This window comes from Chionomys nivalis, chromosome 24 (genome assembly GCF_950005125.1).
Source record: "Chionomys nivalis chromosome 24, mChiNiv1.1, whole genome shotgun sequence".
Classification (NCBI taxonomy): domain Eukaryota; kingdom Metazoa; phylum Chordata; class Mammalia; order Rodentia; family Cricetidae; genus Chionomys; species Chionomys nivalis.
This window is the reverse complement of record NC_080109.1, coordinates 22756390-22777384: the sequence shown is the minus strand read 5'-3', so window position 1 is coordinate 22777384 and position 20995 is coordinate 22756390. Positions and strand designations below refer to the sequence as shown.

The following is a 20995-nucleotide window of genomic DNA, read 5'->3' as shown; positions in this document are numbered from 1 at the left end:
GTAGCCAGCTAAAGCAATGGTGTGTGAGAACATGAATAGAGTTAGGGTTCTAAAAGATACAAGGCAGGTGCTAGACAGATGGTTCAACGGTGGAGCCCTGGCTACTCCTCCAGGGGACCTGGGTCTGAGCATCAAAACACACAGATGGCTCACAACCATCTCTTACTCCAGTTCTAGGGGATTTGGTGCACTTTTCTGGCCTCTGTGGGCACCAGGCAGGCATATGTTATACATACATACATGCAGGAAAACCTAACACACGTAAAATTTTTTTAAAAGATTTCTCTGACAAAGAAATTCCAAGGCTGCTTTGACAGTCCAATGTGGTTGTGAAGCTCTCAATACTGGTAGACCTGACTGCAACAGGTCTTCCCAGAAGGGACAAATCAAGTGCATTCTGGGAAAGACCTTAGCAGCTTTCCACAGCAAGAGGCTTCTTTCAGGTCCATGGGCTGGGAAGGAGAGCAGAAAGCAGAAAACAAGGGGCCAGGTTGGAATTTTATATTTTACATTTATTTTTTTTTGTGTATAGGAAGGATGTCATGTCATCAAATCCCACTTGCTTTATTAAAACACATACTGTTTTACAATAAAAGATTTTTAAAAATTATAACTTAAGGAAAATGAGATAGATCACATTTTAGATTACCTCTATGAATAAGTACCACTCTGAAACAGACACGATCCTCACCCTCACAGTTAAAGCTGGCTCCATTTAAAAATTAAATCAGGATACGTGGCATAGTCTTTCCAGACTGAGACACAAAGCTCAGTCCTCAAGTCTCTGCCCACCAGCCCTCACCCTCTCAGCCCTTACTCTGAACTGCAATCCAAATAGCAGGGGTGTGCGAGTTCAAGGCCACACTGAATCGTTCTGAAGGTTTGGCTGCAACCCATGCACAATTCCCACAGCCCCCAAACCTTCATTTTCCAATGTCTTGAGAAACTCCATCTGTTTGGATGGGTGTAGCTAACCACAAACAGGAGACACCATCTCTACTGCTACTTTAGGGGTTTTCCTCCGACTCCTTGTTTCATCCTCACACAATGTGGACACGGAAAGATGGAAAAGGCCTTCATCTGTCCATATATTTATCTTTAAAAAAATCAAAAAACCCAGAGACTCCAGCATCTCAGTACTTGTCAAAATGTTTGTGGTGCTGGTAACAAAAAGTGGCATAGCTCGTTTCTAAAAAAAAACCTCATCAACTGTAAACTGTACATTTAACAACTGATTTATTAAACCTGCTAGGCAGCCAAACAAATATTGACATGATGTATCATCACAATATGCTCTCAATAACAGCTTTTACATTTCAAACGAGATTTGCCAGAGAACCAGAGATTTATGTCCAAAACTGGCTCTCCATTTGTCTGCCAGCCTTGGCTGTTATTTTGCATTCAGCAACAAAATCACAACTCTGTACAGAAAAAAAAACAATCAGACAATAGAGCCACAAACCTTTTCAAATGATGACTGTCGCATAAATGAATATTCTCACTGAAAGGAGTAAGAATGGAAGGGGCAAGCTTTTCAAGCCAAGTGTGATCACAGAAATGGTTGATAACTGCTGATGGACCCGTTCTGGCTGGGGCATATTGTTCTGCAGAGATATTTTCATTGTAAGGGAAGATGGCAAGCATGCTTTGTCACATGGACCGGTTATGTAGACCCTGCTGTCACTCCCAGCGTCGCCTCGGACACAGGCTTCCTTGGACAGCAAAGCAAAGAAATACACACCAGGACTGTGAGTCAGCTGAGGCCAAGCACAGACATCCACTGACTCCTCTATAGAGTAATCTTGTTGTTTTAGAAATGTATACATCTTAGGAAGCACAAGAAAAGGAAACAGGCCTTAACCATATTTTAATACTCATTGTGCCCAGTATTTAACATCCAGTTCCAGCTAATACTGGCCATTTGCTAGGCATACCTTACGAAACATTTGGCATTTCACAAGAGGGCAGTTTATTTCTGAGACAGTAAATTCCTGCTGTAACACACAGTGGGGGATACGGCCATAATAATCAAATGAGAATGAAGCACAATTAATTGTAATTTTCAAAGTTTTCATTCGTTTCTTTGCTTTGCTAAGTATTTTTACTAACAAGTTAGTTTTGGAACCCAGTTTTGGCCATATGTGTCTTGGTCACTTGTTCTATTGCTATGACCAAGCCAATTCTTTGAAGAGGAAGCATCTAATTAGGGCTTGCTTACAGTTTCAGAGGGCATTATCATCCTGGTAGAAGGCAGGGTGGCATGCAGGAGGCATGGTGCTGGAGAAGCAGCTGAGAGCTATGCCCTGACCCACAAGCAGGAGAATGGAGAGAGAGAGAGAGAGAGAGAGAGAGAGAGAGAGAGAGAGAGAGAGAGAGAGAGAGAGAGAGAGAGAGACTGGGCCTGGCATAAGCTTTAGAAACCCCAAAGCCCAACCCCAGTGACACACTTCCTCCCATGAGGCCACAACTCCTAATCCTTCTTAAATCATGCCACTCATTCAAATATATGAACCTCTGGGGGCCGTTTTTATTCAAACCATGATATTGAACCTATACAATTTATACTCTGAGACAAATAGTCTGTGCTTAACAATTGCCACAGCAAAAAAGAAGGCGCAGTGGCTAAATTCCTAATTTGAGTTGGAAGCAGAGAAGTAAAGCTGACAGCTTCCCGGGCCATAGGTTTCCTGGCCTCACAGATGGGGAGGTAAGGGCAGTAAGCACACCACAGGACCTACCAGCCTCTGTAGCTTGGTACAGCTACAGAAGTCAGCCAGGAAAACACGGCGCCTACGGACAAAGAATAGTACAGGAAGGCCTGTGCTGGCCAGAAAGGCCTCTAGTACAGACTGCAGATTCTGACTGAGCAGAGCTTGGGCTAGCAGAACTACATGCCGGTCATTGGCACTATTTTCTGTTTGCGTGTTCAGAGGCAGTCTTGCCCAAGCTGCCCTTGATCTCACGGTCCTACTGCTTGGATTCTAGAAGCGCCACAGTGGCTGGACTCTGTTTCTATTCCGTCATTACTACAGCACTTATTTAAAGTATTGGCACTTGTTACCACACATTTTCAGCACGCTGAGGGAGTTATGTTTTGCTTTTTCAATTTTAATTCAATACCAATCAGTATTTTGCAGAAAATGGATACTGAAATTTTCTCCAGAATTATATGGAATCCCAAAAGCAAAGCCTGGTTCAGAGACAAGGCACAGTCTTCCTACTCCTAAGGAAATGGAATCACTTAGCACTATTTTAGCAAGTTATACATTAAACTATTCTTCACAATAAAGTTCAACAGACTTTTACCATTTTTTTTCTAGGTTTGTGTGTACAGATATGTGCACACAAGTGCAGTGTCCACAGAGGCCAGAAGGGGGCACTGAATCCCATAGAACTGGAGTTACAGATGGTTGAGACGCTACGTGGGTACTGGGGAACAAAACCTGATCCTCTTCAGGAGCAGTAGATGCTCTTAGCCACTGAGGAATCCGTCTAGCCCTGGTTCAGTGGATTTTAAAGATAAATCAGCTATGCATATAATTTTACCTAGTTTTATATAAGTAACCTTGGAAACAGTAGTAACCTAGGATTGCTCCTTTATAGTAAATTAATGCTTCCAATTTACTAATGTTTGGGGTCTCTTCAAAGACACATGGTAGCTTAAAATGCTTTCCACTTGTGTGCATATCGATGTCCATGTGTCAGTCTGCATGTGGAGGTCAGTTCTTTTCTTCCACCATGAAGGTCCCAGGGATGAACTCAGGCTGTTGTAAGCAAGAACCTCTATTGGCTGAGCCAACCCCTTGGAGTTCTTTCAATTTACTTCTCTTTTAAATAAAAACCAAAGCCAAGATGTAAAGCACCAACAAGCACACTGACCTGAACTGTAAAGACAGGTTTCCCAGTAGTGACCAACTGTCAGCATCTTTGCACTCCATCAGGTTATAGAGAATCAAGCAGCTTCAAAGGACTGCATAAGATTCCAGGGTCCTTTAACCTGAGCCTGCAACTCTGCTGTCTAGGGTGGGAAGGCTGCCTGGAGTTAACCCTAGGGAAGGCTATGCAGCCACCAGCCTTCCCTACAAAGCTTCTCACGCTTATGATTCCGACTCAGACCCCAAGGGATGCTTCCAGAATCTGCACTTGTCATTTCCTAGTTCACTATGGATACTACCAGAGCCAGAACCTCAAGTTCTCCTCTTCTTTATGACAGATTGACATTTAGAAATATTCATTTGTTTTTTATAACTTAAAACTTTTCAATCATCTTTCCATTTTTTAAAAATAGTATTAATAAACTGGCTCAATAGGTATGCTGGCTATTAAGTCTGATATTAAAATAAGGGTAGTCATGGTTTACAACATAACAAAATGTATTTTCCTAAAGTATTAATTGTGGACATTTAAATACAATGCCAAAATGTTCTGCATATAGAACAGACCAAATTTAATATCAAATCATCCAGTTTTTGAGTAAAATATTTTAAAGGTTTTGTATTTTCAAATCAAAGAACAGATGTGTTAGGTAAATCATTTTATATTGCAGGACTGTCTAAACATTACAGATAGCATGCAGATTCTTGTGCTAAAGGCAGAACGGAAGAAATTTAATAACAAAAAATTAGGCAATAAAGTATTTAAACATTTTTGGTTAGAAGCTTGATATTATAAGGAATAGGGTCTCTGGGCACTAGCCTTTTATAAAAATAAAATCCCAGCAGACATGAACTGCATATTGCTGCACATACCCCAGCATGTCCTCTGTAAACCTGGGAACAATGATTCCTTCATCTATAACATAGGTCCTCAGATGCTCTTAATTTTCTTACAAACCTCCCCTCAGTGGACCAAGGCCTTGAAATGGGGAATATATGAGACACGAGATAAAAATTAATGAGACATTACTCATTAATTCAGTAAATGTTTATTGAGCACTCGTATTGCTAGCTCTAGGGAGCATGTGACAGACAGCCCCTCACCCCCAAAGAGCTCACCGCTGGAGCAGAGCCGCCCAGCTCAGTCATTGGCAGCACCTAATTCATCCTGCAAGATGTGCGAAGACATGGGTTTCTTCCAGAGAGGCAAAGGAGAGCTTTTAAAACTGCCTTCCTGTTGGGAGAGGGACTGGCTCACCTCAGGGTGTCTGTGTGAGGGAAGAGGACAGCTGTGGACTTGGTTCTCTTTCCACGTGGGTTTTGGGAATTGAACTCACTCACTGTCGGGCTTGCAGAGCAGAGCTTTGTCCGACTGAGTACCTTGGCTGGGCTCTGCCCTGCACTCTTCCTGTAGACTGCTGTGGGCTGCTCTGAAATGTGTGCAGTCCCCTTCTGGTCCTGTACCCAGTACTCCTCCCCTCTCTCGCTTCTCCCACCCTACTGTAGCTTCTGATTTCTCCAGCAACACTTAGGGACACCCCATCAGCACAGGGTACTGCTTCTCTAAGCTTTGTTCTAAGTGTGCATCTGCAACATTTTCTGGATGCTGCTCAAACAGAATCCTAAAAAAGAAGGGTTTAAGGACTTCTGTCTGGACACTGTATACAACATTATCGAGGAATGCATAATTTCACTAAGGATACTTCTGTGGTACTGTCAATTCCCACCAGGACACAAATGATTTCATAAGATCACTATGTCGAAGCTATTCTCTGTAAGATAGCAACTTTACACACATAAATGTTAGATCCCATAATTTAATTTTGCTTTTGTATAAAATTTAACTGTTCATGGAAATACCTATTAACTTAATCACAAACAATATGATTGAAAATCTAAATATGGGCCTGCAGGTGAGATGCTGTTGAGCCAAATGACTCTATGGTCAATTACCCTTTATATTTTAAAATTGGAAATACATTCGATACTGTGAATTTTGATTTTCCAAATGTTCCTGAAAAGAATAATCAAACCCATCCTCTGGTTGTTGTTGGCTTTGAAAGTTTTTGAAAAGCACAGTCCATCTGTCACAGAAGTGCCCTCTTCTTTTGGCGAGGCAGCAGTCACCCACTGTGGGACCCGTGGTTGGAACCCTCCACTCAAAGGCATTCTCTCTTCCCATGAACAGAATGAACAAGAAGGGGCAAGAGTCAACTTTCCTTGTTTCATTGATTCTTGGTGCTTTCACTGTATTGTGAATGCCTGATTTTAACCACACAGCAACAACAAACACCAGTATTTATTCTGAAAGGTGTGGATTCCAAGAAGCGGACATCAGCAACTTCCAACTCGGTCTCTAGGAATGATCCGCAGCTCTGAGCCATGTTTCAGAAAAACATTTCCTACAAAAAAAAAAGCAAAACAAAAACAAAACAAAAATGCAAAGTTACGCTGTAAAGAGGGCAATATCTAACGGGCACATGGCAAATGATCCCTTAGGAGGAAGGAAGCCCCAGCATCCTCAGAGCTGGTACTCATTCTTCAAAGTCCCACCCCCAGTCCTCCTCCAGCCTCGCAGATCAACAAGTGTTTAAACGTGAAGGGACACCAGTCACTGTCATGCCAGCAAATGCAGCAACGTCCACCAATGGTGCCATCAATGCAAAACAGTAAATCCAAGGTCAGAGAAGGCTACTGAGATACTCTGATACTCGGGTTCAAACGCCTGGTGAGATAATAACAAAGCCCAGTGGCGGACATGATTCTACTGACATGAAGAACAGCACGCGAGAATAAGCAAGAATTCAAATTACTATACGCTAACAAACTTCTAGAATCAAAAAGACAAAAACATCTTCCTCCATATCATACGAATCTTACGTAATATAGTGCCTCAGAATTTTCAGTAAATAAACATTTCAATTTAAAATATATACTCAAGATCATTGCATATGGCAACAAGAATCTACAACTGTAAAGCACTCTTCATTTTCTAGATTTGTGACTTTCACCAGTGTCCTACAAAGACAATGTAATTTTCATAAATCAAAATCATCCAAACACAACTGTCTAAAAGCCAAGAATTATTTGAGAATGAGTCTATATTAAACAGTATGGCTTCAAACATTATGATTAGAATATCAGCCAGAGGACATATTTTAAAATAAATACAGACTTTTTCCCCACACAGGTTAAGACACTGATGTTCAAGACACATTTACTATACCTGATGGCCATGATGCCAATGTTTCATGCTAAGCTATGTTCACAGTTTGAATGCTAGTGAGAACTCAGTCTTTAAAATGTCAGAGGCTATAGCTGTGTAAAGAAGTGGCCAGCACTCTCGCTGGCACTTCCTGGATGCTAACCATGTACTATTCAGACTTTAAGCAATTCACTGACTGACTCAATCACTTTAAGAGGAGGGCCAGTCATTAACTCAGCAACAGTTTCACCTTCAGCTCTCTTTGCTATGCACATTAAATACTCTTAACTCCTAAACCACTATTAATCCGGCTTGCATTTACTTGGAGTGAAAACCATAGAAATTATACATAAATGAAACCAGTTGTCACTGAGTTACAAGCAGACTGCCACAGCTCTACACAGCTGTGTCTTCTGAAAAATCTTATCTAGTTGAAATGAATAAAAAATTCAGTTTCGATGGACACACAGGCAGACACTCACCAGCAGTCTGTGCAGGATTTATTCCTATTCCATCTAGAAAAGAAATTATAAATCATGTAAGTTATTTCTAAAGCTAAAACAGTTTAAACAGTAACAAGGGATTTGCCAGAAAAGCGTTGCTATGGGAACTGGCAAAGGTGGGCAACCTCATCCCAGGACACAGACAACAGTCTCCTCAGATGAGCTACCCGTCTGTGGACACCTCCCATGGATATGTGTTATTAGCATGGTTGGATGAGATAAACATCCTAACTGCCACGATTCTCATACACTCTACAGAAGATGGTTTACATCCTATTTTGCTACATGTAGTCAAGAGTGCCACTTCTTCTTTAAGCAATACACACCTTATGTGCGCCACCAGTCCTTTCCACTGCTGGCGGCAAACAATCCCCAAGAGAGGACACAAGTCATTTTTTCCATGTTCTAGTGACACGCTGTATGTCTGTAACATTTCCACAGGAGAATCTCTAACAATCATAAAGCTGGCCATCTTTCTTCAGTGTGACAACACACAGTATACCACAGCAGGAAATCCAGTTATACCCAAGTTACGTGAGCTGCTGCACCTGGCGCCTGCCCCCGGGAGGAACGGGCCATTTCCCACCTGCAGCCATTTATACACAGAAGATGGACACGCGCCGCTCACGGCTCACCCACCTCTTTGCTACTGTCTAAGGCTAGTCCCACTGGAATCTGCACCAGGGCGCCAAGGAACTCTGATTTTAACTGAATATATCTATACTGAAAAGCACTGCACGCCTATAAACCACTTTCCTATTAGCACAGGAAGATACAGGGAAGTCACATCTCTGCTTAACTTCCTATACTCTAAAGTGCTTTCCAGAAAGGAAGAATTAAAGATACTAGATACCGTGAAGCTTTCCTCACCTAAGGCAGAAGAAACTGAGCAGTGTTCATTACATGCAGTGGCCTCCACGCAGAGTTTACCCTAAGTGTAATGTGTACGGTAACATAAACAGGGGCTTTGGGGACTCAAGTCACTCCGTCTCCAGCACTTACGGTTTAAAGTGAATTCTTACCATTAGTAATAATTGCACTTGTTGCTGCAGGAACTTTAAACTAAAAGGGAGAAAAAGAAAAACGTCAACACCATTTGTATGGAACCATGAAAGACAGAATGAGAATGGAGCTCCTGTTATCAATGCTATAATTCTAAAATCCAACAGCCTTTTAGAGAAAGAAACAACAGCAAAAAAAAGCAGTCACTAGAGTGTACAGTGCAGCATCAGAGCTTGGTATGCTCACAGCCCAGGGACCAACACCACCGCTAAAACAGAAAGCTGAAGTCTTCCAAATCACATTCTGGTGCCTACTGCCCAGCTCAACCTACACTTCTGAGTGCTGTGCCCAGAGATGCTTTATAAACAATTCTGATAATTGCAGGTAGAAAATGCTCACTTCTTAAAAACAGAAAAGGCCAATGCATTGTTTTAAAAAGCTAGACACTTTTCAAAACAATGATTTTTTACCAAAACTACACCCAAAACAGGTTGATATAAGGTTAGTTCTTTAATAAAAACAACTCACATGTCTCTGACACATTCATCCACTGAATTAGACAGCTGTGCCAGCTTGCTCACCCATGGTTTCCTAATGAGGATAGAGCACCTTACAGCACGAGCCCAGCTACGATCGGCAGGGAAATGGGGTGGGGAGCGGCACAGTGTGTGCAAATACACAAAAGACAAAACGCAAAAACGAGCCAGACTGCATCCACTAGGCCACTGCTAGAATCCACACTTACTTCTTCCGCGGCAAACTTCAACACGGCCGTGAACGGCGTACTTTCTGGAACACTGAGACTGCAACAAAGAAACACGAGTTTAAAGACTCTCAAAGTGTATTTCACTGCAAAGGAGGGAAACTGGTTTTCTCAGGCTGGTCTCAAACTCAGGGAGCTCTGTTTGCCTCTGCCTTCCAAATGCCAGTGTGCCAAGGATGAGATGGCTACCAGCAAGGTCAGTCTCTCCCTGCTCCTCAGTCTACTTTATTGCCTCTCATCTAAACTTCTAAAAAGCAAAAACAAAACAAATCAAAACAGACAAAAAAAAAAAAAAATGAAAAGCATTGATTATGCCCAAAAGCCAGGCACCTCCCATGCAGAGAAAATAAGAAGTTAGCATTTCTCTAAGCTTCTCTATTTGCCATCGCATACAATGTCTAGACATCAACTACTGTCATAGGCATTCTTAGGTCTAAGCCTCCATCCTCTTCCTCCGCCTCTGAATATGTAAGTCACACCGTGTTGTACTGACTTTCAAAAGCAGTGAAAACGGTGTTTCTGTGCCGGCATTTTCCCTCCAAATGTTATTTAATGACTAAAATGTGTATCTCTGTTTTCCTTTTTTTTTGGAAGGGTAGTGGGGCAGAGAATAAAAATAAAAGTCTAATAGTCCTAATAGTGACTTGTTTCAAATCTTCTGATACACTGGGGATGGGAGGGTTACCAAGTTTTCAGTAGCAGTTACAGGTTCTCATGTAGAACATCAGCAGCCTGCACGTGCGCTCACTTCCACACATGCATTAAATGCAACGCTGACCGATTCACAACATTTATTCAGCTGCAGTGTATTAATTGAAACGATCCAATGCTCCAGGAACTCTGATACTGGCATTGACCAGAGAAAGGTGCCCTGACTTAACCTACCTCAATCCTGAGCAGACTGGACAGGTGGACCATAGAAACAGGCTTTGTTCTTACGGCAAAGGTAGGGGAGATGTTTACGGGTACCGCATGAAAACAAGAGAACTCCCCTTTCACATCTTTTGACTGAGGGGGCAAGGAGTTGTGGACATTTTGAAAACAAAAATATTTTCTGAAAATAGAAAAATGAGCACATTTTGGGGACCATAGCAGAACGCTAGTCATCAACGCTCTTGTAATTTTCTCCAGGAACAGCGGCAAGAACCGAGAACATACATGGGTGGATTTGCAGTCGGTCTTCCACCAAGCAAAACAGACCAGAGAGGTGCCCACCAGATGCAAGGATATTTGCCGGAGTGATTTAAAAATAAAAAGGCAGACCACAGACTTTCATCCGCATAGGAAATAAGAGGGGATGCCACCGGGGAGGGAAGAGTGAAAGATTAAAAAGCAGCTTGACAAACGATGAAAAGAAGTATGGTGGCAGAGATGCTGCAGGAAATCACCCCGCGGAAGAGAGTGTGGGTATCTGAAAAGCGATAGTTCAGAGAAGGGGCAATTACTGGAGAGATGAAGGGTAAGAAGACCGTTTTAGAGATGGAAGGGCAAAGGAACAACGGGCCGAGAAGCTGGATGCGTCCCAGGTGGGAAGTCACCGAAAGCGGTGACAGCTGCGATCGGATCAGCTAGCCGGACCTGGGTGCCGCTCACACACTATGGAAAGATGCTAATGTAACTTTTGCCAGTTCGCATAGGCCTTCTAGCTGCAGTTACTCAAAAGGCTCCATACTTAAAAATCATAAGAGAACTGAGCCAGGTAGCCGGTGTCAGCCATCAACTCAATTGCTCAAGCATAAAGGGCCCCACACCCACAGTCCCCAATCGTGCTAAGGACGTTTTATTAAGATTCAGGTGTGTCTGACTTGGGGTTCACCACCGAGGCACCAACAAAACAAAAAACCCTGAAGTTAACAGCGTTAGGTTCGGATCTGTCAAGAGTCCAGACTTGAGAAAGTCTTCCCTAACTTCCGGTAACAGCTGGTCTAAGTGATTAAAGACCTTCAAATCACGAAAAAGGGACTGATGGAGTAACGTGTTGCATCCTTATCCAAAGTTTTTCGCGTTACACCTGCCCACCCGGTGCAATCCGAGGGGTGTTGGCTTCTCAACATAAATGCTGCGCCCTTCTTGCACGCTCCTGTCCCGCCCGGCTGTATCCCGGCCTGTCACTCACACTTTGTACGGTAGCCGCGGGTCCGACGTCAGCGTGATTTTAAAGGACACCTTCGACCTGAGGGAGGGAACGAGATGGTGTTACGATCGGGTCGGGCTGCGGGGCCAGGGCCGGAGCGGAGGGACGGACACTTACATGGTGGAGCCGCCGCACACACACCGCGCCTAGTCGCTCGCCGCGCTTCCTCGATGGCCGGCAGCGGGGACCTTCGCGGCCCACGTCGCCCTCCCGTGCGGCTATCCACGGCGCGCCTGAGAAACTTACAGGCACACACAGGCCACAGTAGACAGCTAGACAAAAGTCAAAAATTTTTTCTAAGTGCAAAGCCATCAGTATGAAGTATTAATGATAGATAAGAAATATATTTCTACTTTGGATTGTTGATTGACAATTTTTCAGTCAGGCAGTATATGGAAGTCCAACAGAGTCGTCGCTAGGTCCCCCACTAGCTGGTCAGGGCGGAAGTAGGGGATATGAGGAAGCCGGACGTGGCGGCGGAACTGGGGGCGGGACTCGAGGCAGGGCGGATGGGGGAAGCGTTGAGGAGTTGCTAAGCAACCACCGGCATGCTCTGATCAGTGCCAGAGAAGCTGGATTTAATCGCTTTACTTAACAGTATTCTTTGATCTTTCTAACATTCCTGTTAATACGATTTACATTCCGTATTGCTTTACCTTTTTTTACATTTTGCTACTGACTTATTAATAATTTCAGAAGGAAAGTTATTATGATAGAATTATGCTGAGATATCTGTTAGGGTCCAGAAGTCATTATCCCAGGACTAGAAGCTTTTGGAGTTGGAAAGACTCATCAGTACATACCAGTAGTTCTTGATGTGGCCAAGTAGAATTTAACTCGGGTGCAAGGTTTCCAATCAGGTATTAATTCAGCTTACCAACAAAAACCCTGAGCCCCTGTGTTTACCAGGCACAAAACCAAAGGTTGAGGTTCCTCTGTGAATCAGACTCTAAAGCAAAGGCTGTGATCCCAAAGTAATAAAACGCGTGGGTGGCAATGCTTCAGGATATTTTAGTCGGCTGTATTTCTATAGGAAGTGGGGAACGCTGTCTCTAACCTATATCACAATGTAAACACCATGGCAAAATAGGCACCCCATCTCACAACGACTAGTCCCTTTTCTAAATTTTTTGTTTGTTTGTTTTTTTCGAGACAGGGTTTCTCTGTGGTTTTGGAGCCTGTCCTGGAACTAGCTCTTGTAGACCAGGCTGGTCTCGAACTCACAGAGATCCGCCTGCCTCTGCCTCCCGAGTGCTAGGATTAAAGGCGTGCGCCACCACCGCCCGGCCCTTTTCTAAATTTTTATTTCACATCCGTCTTCAGTTTTGCCTCCTTCCACTCCTCCCATTCTCAACCCCGTCTTCCCTTCTGCCCCCCTCCCCAATCTACTCCTTCTGTTTCTGTTCAGAAAAGGGCAGGGCTCCCATGGATAGCAACAAAGTATGGCAAGTTGCAGTAAGATTAGGCTTATATTTAGGATGGGGAAGGTAATCCAGTATGAACAATAGGTTCTGAGATCTGGCCGAAGTATTAGAGACAGCCCCTTGCTCTCATTGTTAGGAGTCCCACAACCAGATCAAGCTAAACAACTGTCACATATACACAGGGGGCTTAGCTCAGTCCCATGCAAGCTCCCTGGTTGTTGGTTTATAGTCTGTGAATTCCTATGAGCCAGATTAGTTGTTTCTGTGGGTTCTTAGGAAGTCCTTGACCCCTCTGGTTCCTACAATCTATCCTCTTTCTCTTCCACAGGGTCCCCCGAGCTAGGCCATGTTTCTCTTTGCATCTGTTTCCATCAGTTACTGGATGGAGTCTCTCTGATGACAACTGGGGAGTCACCATTTCGATCATAGGAGGTGGCCAGGTCAGGTCACTATTGTTAGGAGTCTTACCTGGGGTCCTTATAGATCCATAGGAGTTTGTCTTGCATCAGGTTTCTACCAGATCTGCAAATACCCCTCCTTCCAGTCGTCTCTTTCAGGACTCTCCCCCTCCACCCACCCCAACCTGATCCCTCACATTCCATCCCCACCTGCCTTCCCAGGGATATCCATTCATCCCCAGTGAGCTCTCCTTGTTACCTCGCCTCTCTGGGGCTGTGGACTGTAGCAAACGACCATGCTTTTTAAAAGAGATACTACAGGGAGTAGATGAAACCAGAAATAGGCACTGAGCCAGAGGGGAGAAATAGGTTCTTTGGGAAAAATATTAATAGGAAAAGCGCTTCCATGGGAATATTAAAACTGCATTTCATCTTCCCTGCAGTTGTGTAGCTAGATGGTCTGCTATAATGCTCTCTCTCAAAGGTGAGAATTCTGAAGCTGACTGTAGGTAGCACTCCAGTGTTCTGCTGTGTGCCTTACAGTGCGTCCAAGAGACATATTGATGTATAGATTTGGGGATCAAGAGTTGCATCTTCTAACAGCTAAAGCTATAGAGTTAATGGCCATGACTAAAGTGCTGTCTATGAAGACATAATGACCAGTGGCATGCACCTGTCCACCTAGTAACATCTGTTTAGACAATGCAAGGTTAGAATACGAATTGCAGTCTGTTTCTAAGAGTACATATTGTATGTATTTCTTAAAAGTTGCAAAAACAAAAACAAACATTCTGTTATCTTCATACATGCTTATGTATGAAGCCCTGTGCCAAAATGCTGAAGAGAACATACCTTATTCAGAGTTCCTATTATACGAACCTAATACAGTGAAAATAATATATTCAACCACAAATGGTATGTGAGTTTAATATTCAGATACTAATGCCGCTTCACAAATGGTGTATTGCACGAAAATAACAACGAAAAGCACTGTGTTTTTGTTAAAGTCTCTTGGTTTCTTGGTCCTTGACTCCTCTCTCGGTTTGCTTGCCCCCTCCTCCAATCTGATGCACCCGTTCAGTCTGGACCCTTGCAGATGCCTCTGGCTAAGTTCTCCCTCATATCTACAGTAAAACCCTTCTCCTCAACCACACTTAGAAGTGGCCATGTCTTCATTTTCATTCAGTTTTCAAAAGATACTGAAAAGCTAAACAGAACTCTTTCCCACTTTAATTCCTCCACACTGCTACTTCAAAATGGTCATCTCTAGAATGATATGAGTTTCCCCCTTGATACCAGAAAGGGAATCATAGATTCATCTACATTCAAATTTTTGCTTTTTAAAATTTTTATCAAGCCACTTTCATTTGGCAAATTTTATAACAAAAGAAGGACCCTCTAATTTGCTGAAAATTTAAAATGCTAAAGTATCTTTAATGAGTATAAACAGAAGCAGACTCTGAAGCAAATGTTAAGAGATACTTGAAAAATGCAGTGCTTTAAGACAACAGACAGTCTAAATGACCTAATGTGTTCTGGAAGAGACCCAATTAATGTCACAGGGAGCCATAAATGACTGCAGAACTAAATAGTGTGACCACGCTACATCTCATTAAAGGCCAACAAAACATAGCAAAGCTGTATTTGTAAAAGCATAGAAAATCATCCTTATTAGAAAAGAGTCAAGGATGGTGGCAGGGTTGTCTGAGACACACAGAAAGCTTGAAGCCCTGGCTTCAGTCTCCAGAACACACACAGCAACAACAACAGTAACAAACACTGGGTCAGGGTAGAATTAAATCCACATTGCTATATAGAAGATTGTCGTGAGCAAAGGAAGTGTGAGATGATAATTCTAGAAGACAGCCCAAGCCTTCTTCCTCATTGACTTGACAAGCTATAGTGAAACCCTGGTCCCAGCTTTCCTGGTAAAAAAGCCAAACCAAGCACAACAGGGTGGCAGACACCTTTAAGCCTAATAGTCTGAGGCTGAGGGCGGTAGAGGCAGGGAAATTTCTCTGATTTTGAGGCCAGCATTGTCTACAAAGTGAGTTCCATGACTGCCAGTTGTAGGCAGAGTCTGCTCACTCGTTTTCTGACTGCTCAGACCCGAATAATCACACAGAAACTATATTGATTACAACACTGTTTGGTCTGCTTACTCAGGTTTCTTATTAACTAACTCTTACATCTTTTAACCCATTTCTATTAATCTGTGTATTGGCAGGAGGCTGGGGCTTACTAGTAAGGATCTGGCACCTGTCTCCTTTGGCAGCTGCATGGGTTCTCTTTCTCTCTCGCTATCTCTTCCAGCCTGGCTATATTCTGCCCTGTTATTTATTCACCTATGGTAATAAAACATATTCATATATTCATAGCATACAGAGGGGAGTCCCACATCAGTAAAAGATACCCAGAGAAATTCTGTCTTGAAAAACAAACAAACAAGCAAACAAGCAAACACAACAACTAGCCCCCTCCCCCACAAAAACCCAGTAACAATCAGAATATCTTAATTAAGTGACAGACAACTATTTCAATCAGTCTGTCTAATTAGACCAGATTTGTTTGTGTGAAAACAGAACGTTTCTCCCCAGGCCATAAAAGTCCTCCACACCTGAAGAAGAGTAGGTCCATTCCCCTTCTGTTTTGGGGAGTCTCTCAGTTCCAGAGGAAAGTTCCTCTTTCAGAATACTAACAGAGTATCCCATTTTTTTAAAGGTCTTTGTTTACATTGGCACTAGGAACCCCTAGGATTTTATTAATTAATGAATTTTGATTGGCCCTGAGTGGAGTACAAAGGGGTAGACATTGACATTTATAAATGAGCATTAGGATGCATAAAACAGCAAGACAGAGAAAATCAACACCTGTTTTCCCCAAGTAAAGTTTGGTAACCATGAAGTATAACACTTAACCAGAGCCTAGCCTCTATCCTGAATAGCTCTCTCTTTTAAGTTATTTTTTTTCTTTTTGTAAGAGGTGCTTATGATACTAAAGCAGTCTGGAGGCCAATATGGCCCCTGGGATGTCAATGGATGCCATAGGTAGTCATTTGTCAAGCAGCCAGAGAGAAGGAAAGCGACTCCTTTTGGTAGAAGGGAACTAGTTTCCTTTGGATCTACCATCCCAGCCTTTCTGTGAGGGTAAGAGGCAACACACACTTTTCTGTATCTGCTTCCTCGCTGAAAATAAGACTTTCTCGGAGCCCAGAAAGGCTGGTCAAAGAGCGGGAAAGGCTTCAGGCAATGGTGGGGGGTGGGGAAGAGGGACTGGGAGTGAAGCATTAGTCAGAAGCTTCTTGTTCACTGACCCAACCTGCCTATCAGCTGCAGTTCATACGGTAATATAGTCATGCAATGTAAATCTATACAAGGAGAGAATTATTCAGACTATTGCTACACTCAACAATAGGGATGCAGGACATGGTTATTCTTTGGAGAAAAAGAAGCTAGACTCAAAAGATTACAAATTAAATGAGTCAATTGATTTAAGGCTCAATATCAGAAATAAAGGTTACTAATTACAGTGAAGTATGCATTTGTGAGTGAATAGTGCTTGAGATATGGAACAAGAGATTAATGGTACTTGAAACACAAGGTTTCCAGACCCAGATTCTGATTATACTGGTGTGTTCACTTGCTGGAAGTTTATTAAGCTGTGTGCTTCAGACATAGGTGCTTCTGAGTACATTGCATCTCAGTGGTGGCTCAGAAGGTAAAGGCACATGCTGGACAGTCTCCAGAGCTCATGGTGGAAGGAGAAAAACAGCTGCAAGTATTCTTATCTCTACACTCTGATGTATGTGTGCGCGCGCACACACACATGCACACATACACACATGCATGCACACATAAACACACATGCACACGCACATACACACATGCACACACATGTACACACATGAAGCATCCTACACACGTACACACTATAATAGGACATTAGAATACCCTTTAAATTAAAAGAGAAAACCAATTAATTATCTTAATACATTCCCAAAACACATGGGAGAAAATTACAGGAACGAAATGTCTGGGCAGGATTCCGTCGAACCAGGAATACTATAGCAGAGGGCATAAAAAGGTAAAAACTGCTGTCTGGGTGTGCGAGTATAACCTAAATACTGCTATTTTATTTTTCCTGATACTTTTCAAGAACTTCCTCAGCTTCTTCAAAAAGTCATGGGATGGTAGAAAGAGAAGGGGGTGGGAGTGGGAATCACCAACACTAAGGATGTTTGAAAAATCCATGTGGAAAGCGATTTTATAAGCTTCCAAATATAGTTTTGAAATTCACTGCCTCAAAACGGTTGTACAACAAAACTTAGAAAGCATTCAGGATGGGACTTCTGTCACCTTTAAATATCCCAAAAGTAATGAAAAGAGATTATGGGCTGACCCAAGCTTATGTAAATGGTTTATGAGAGAGTCAGGAAAAACCAGTTAGTTGCTTTTGTAATTTGACCTCATAAGGGTGCATTCCAATATTTATGATAGACAATACAAATAATTGAGTTTGTAAACTCATCCAAAGAGATTCTTGGTAAAATTTTGCCCAATTCTGGCTTCTGAGACCCTAGAACAAGTGTCTGGCATACAGCAGATTCTCAGGGTTTGTGATGTGAACTCACGGTGCGTCCGGCACACCAGTGAAGCTTTCTCACTGCGGGAAAGTGTTCAGATCCCACCAGCTGCACTCATGAAAGCTCTTGCTTCAGTGGCTTCCACACTTTGAAACCTGCTTTTCCTTGTTTAAAGGCATAGCCACGCCGGGCGGTGGTGGCGCACGCCTTTAATCCCAGCACTTGGGAGGCAGAGGCAGGCGGATCTCTGTGAGTTCGAGACCAGCCTGGTCTACAGAGCTAGTTCCAGGACAGGCTCCAAAGCCACAGAGAAAAAAAAAAAAGGCATAGCCACTGAGAGGGCAGGACCTTTCACGCTGTCACCGCTGCTGGGGAAGACAGAGGTTAGCAAAGGCTAATTAAAGATTCTTATCAAATATGACTAAAGAAACCATTGAAATAAAGTGCGTGTGCCTGTCCTCACACATTCCTTCACTCTCGTTTTATGTGGCATGTCACATCCCTAATGTGAGAAGCCTCACTGCTGACACTTCCGGGGTGCCAACTGCCCGGAGTTGAAGGACTGCTCGTTGGCATTAACCTTCTTGTGTCTCTGTGCAATGAGGCAATGATGTAGAACACTGATGGCGATTGCCTGCGGAATCTCTAATGGGGTCGGTGCAGAAAAGCTGAGTGTGGCCACACTTGGAACAACACCCACAGCTCCGCACCTGCTCGGCTGCTCACACTTTACGTGCCCCATGGGTCCCCTGCAGCCATTTGAGTTTATGACTCTTGAAGTCCATGATCTGATTCGGAGAACGTGTTTTTGTGTGGCATTGTTTAGTGTGTCGTAAAGGAGTAATTCAGAAATTGCGGATTTCTGAGACCCAAGTAGATTTGTCAAAACATTACCTATGGCTAAAGAGTTGCGTCAGAAAGCAAAATTGAAAGAGAGGCAATCCTGGCTGCTGTGACCATGCTATCATCACCCCCATCTCCAAATGACACTTGAGTAGCTTGGCTCACCTCACTTTCCTTGATTCAACTTAAAACCTAATCATTCCGTTAATTTTTCTTCTTGACATTGTTTCATTCATAGCCATTTTTATTTTGTCCTACGCAATATTTTCCTTGGATCACTTCAGCATTTCTGTCAGTTTTAGGATTGTGAATGAACCAGTCACAAACCTGACTCCTGAGACTGCTTGCCTAGAACTCACCAGAGTGGTAAGGGGTAGCAGGCTCCCTGCTTACTTCCGTATACAGTAATCTGCCCACTTGCTTAGAGCAGTCTGAGAGGGTAGCTCAGGGGCCAGCTAAGTAAATGATTCATAGTTAGTTATATGGCCGCCAAAGACTCCTGACCTCCTAGGTCACTTAATATATCCTGGACTCTCTCTGTCCTCACGTATTAATATAAAAAATCAGTTTCTGTTATAAAAACACCTTTCTAATATATTTGCATAATTTAACTTTTGTTCATTTCTGTGTCTCTTTGATGTAAATGTTTGAAAATCTAATTGTTTTAGCATTTCACTTTATATAATGCCAGGTTCAAGATAATCATGTCCAACATAGCATAATATAAAACACATTTCTTCGCAGATCAAGTAATTCTTCAGAAGAAGGATAATAAATACAGAACATGGCTTCTTACTCATTCTTGGCTCAGGACTCCCTTTTCCCATAAGAAAACAGTCACACTACCCTAAATATACAGGTATAAAAATAGGAATACCAGTCAGGCATTTTTCTGACAGTGAAACATGTAAATACGTATTTCAAACAATCTTTCAGTACTCAACATGCATAGAATTTTTTCGTTCATTAAAGACATTAAAGATCTACATACTAATGAGGTAGATGTATTTGGTTATTTTTCATAAAGAATTCAATCTTGGCTGAATATCTGTTGTAGGATACAGGACATTTTTAGTATGTTTTCAGAGTTGATCGATAGCCTGAATTTATAATTAATGCTATATAATATATGCCATTAGTATAATTCATAATCTAAATGTTTTCTGAGATGGCAGTGGTTGTCACGTGATAATCTTGCCACTGCTTTCCAGGGTTCTAGCATATTTCTTAAGCCCAGAGTTACATCTCAACTCTTAAAACCCTCCCTCCTTTTCTGTGTGTCTTCAGTCTGTGATATTTAGTTTTCCAAGCTGTACGGTAGTTTGACAGCTGCTGAGAGGTTTCTCCTCCCAGGACCACCCAGTCCTTTAAGACAGCACAGGGATCAGCCCGGAGAACATCCACGCAAACCAGCCAGGCTCCGGAAGCCATGCTCTGACCTCTTCCTTAGTCAGCTTTCTTACTACAGCGAGCACTAGTGATTATCAGCCTTTATAAAGAAAAGTTTTGGAGCCATGCCAATCTGTGTGACCTGTGATGCAAACTAGGGCCGTGATCACATCGGACCCTAGACTGCAGCCAGGGACCATGTCTGAAACAGCGGTCCTACTGTAGCCTGGGTCTGTGTTGATGTCCATGAGCCATGTTACCACCAAAGGACACGGAGATGACCAGTGGCATCTGAGCTGCCACCTGTGCCAAGGTTGGTGTCCTAGGTCTGTGCTACTGGTGACCTGAGATCAGCATACAGGTGTGTGCCATACAGACCTGAGTGACATTCCCAACCAGGAACGAGCTGTGGCTGGGGCCATCCCTGGGTCTGTGTATATAGTTCTCATGCCCGTGCTATAGACGTAAGGTGTAATGCTCAAAAGGAATTAGTAGAAAGTGGGCTTTGCCAACCATGTATTATTTCTCAGTTGGTTGAAATGTTGACTAGGCCCAGACAAAGAAGAATTGGAACTGCCCTTCCCTGCTGTGAAGGTGTCATCTAAGTGAGTGTTTCCATCTGGTAACTCAAAATCCACAGACTTTACTCTCAGAATCTCAGCTGTGGAGAACACCTCCTATCCTGTAAGTCTCGTGTCTGTTTCCCTCTGTCTGAAAAGTAGTTGTCTCTTCCTCGGCCCCTTAACATTTGCCATCCAGACCCAGACTCTAAAGACTGAAAGAAGCAAACTTTAGAGCAACTTCTGTGTTCAGAACAGAGCTATCCCCAAGGAAAGCGGCGCAGTGCCCTTTCTAACCTCGAAGAAGTTACCTCATC

The 20995-nt window shown here is 42.9% G+C and overlaps 1 protein-coding gene across 1 annotated transcript; it reads right to left on the bottom strand.

Moving 5' to 3' along the window:
• Positions 1-4127: 4127 nt before the first annotated feature.
• Ufm1 (ubiquitin fold modifier 1) lies at positions 4128-11709 on the bottom strand. The gene is made up of 6 exons (XM_057757394.1): positions 11600-11709; positions 11465-11521; positions 9331-9388; positions 8606-8645; positions 7563-7595; positions 4128-6277 (listed from the first exon to the last, which is right to left on the bottom strand). Coding segments are annotated over exons 1-6 (258 nt in total). The 5' UTR covers positions 11602-11709; the 3' UTR covers positions 4128-6209.
• Positions 11710-20995: the final 9286 nt, after the last annotated feature.

What these genes read in the sequence shown, in the direction of transcription:
- Ufm1 (XM_057757394.1), bottom strand. An exon ending in CCGCGGCTACCGTACAAAGT is followed by an intron (nt 9,389 to 11,464) that starts GTGAGTGACAGG and finishes TCTTTGTTGCAG; the next exon opens with TCTCAGTGTTCCAGAAAGTA. An exon ending in AAGTGCAATTATTACTAATG is followed by an intron (nt 7,596 to 8,605) that starts GTAAGAATTCAC and finishes TTTCTTTTCTAG; the next exon opens with ATGGAATAGGAATAAATCCT.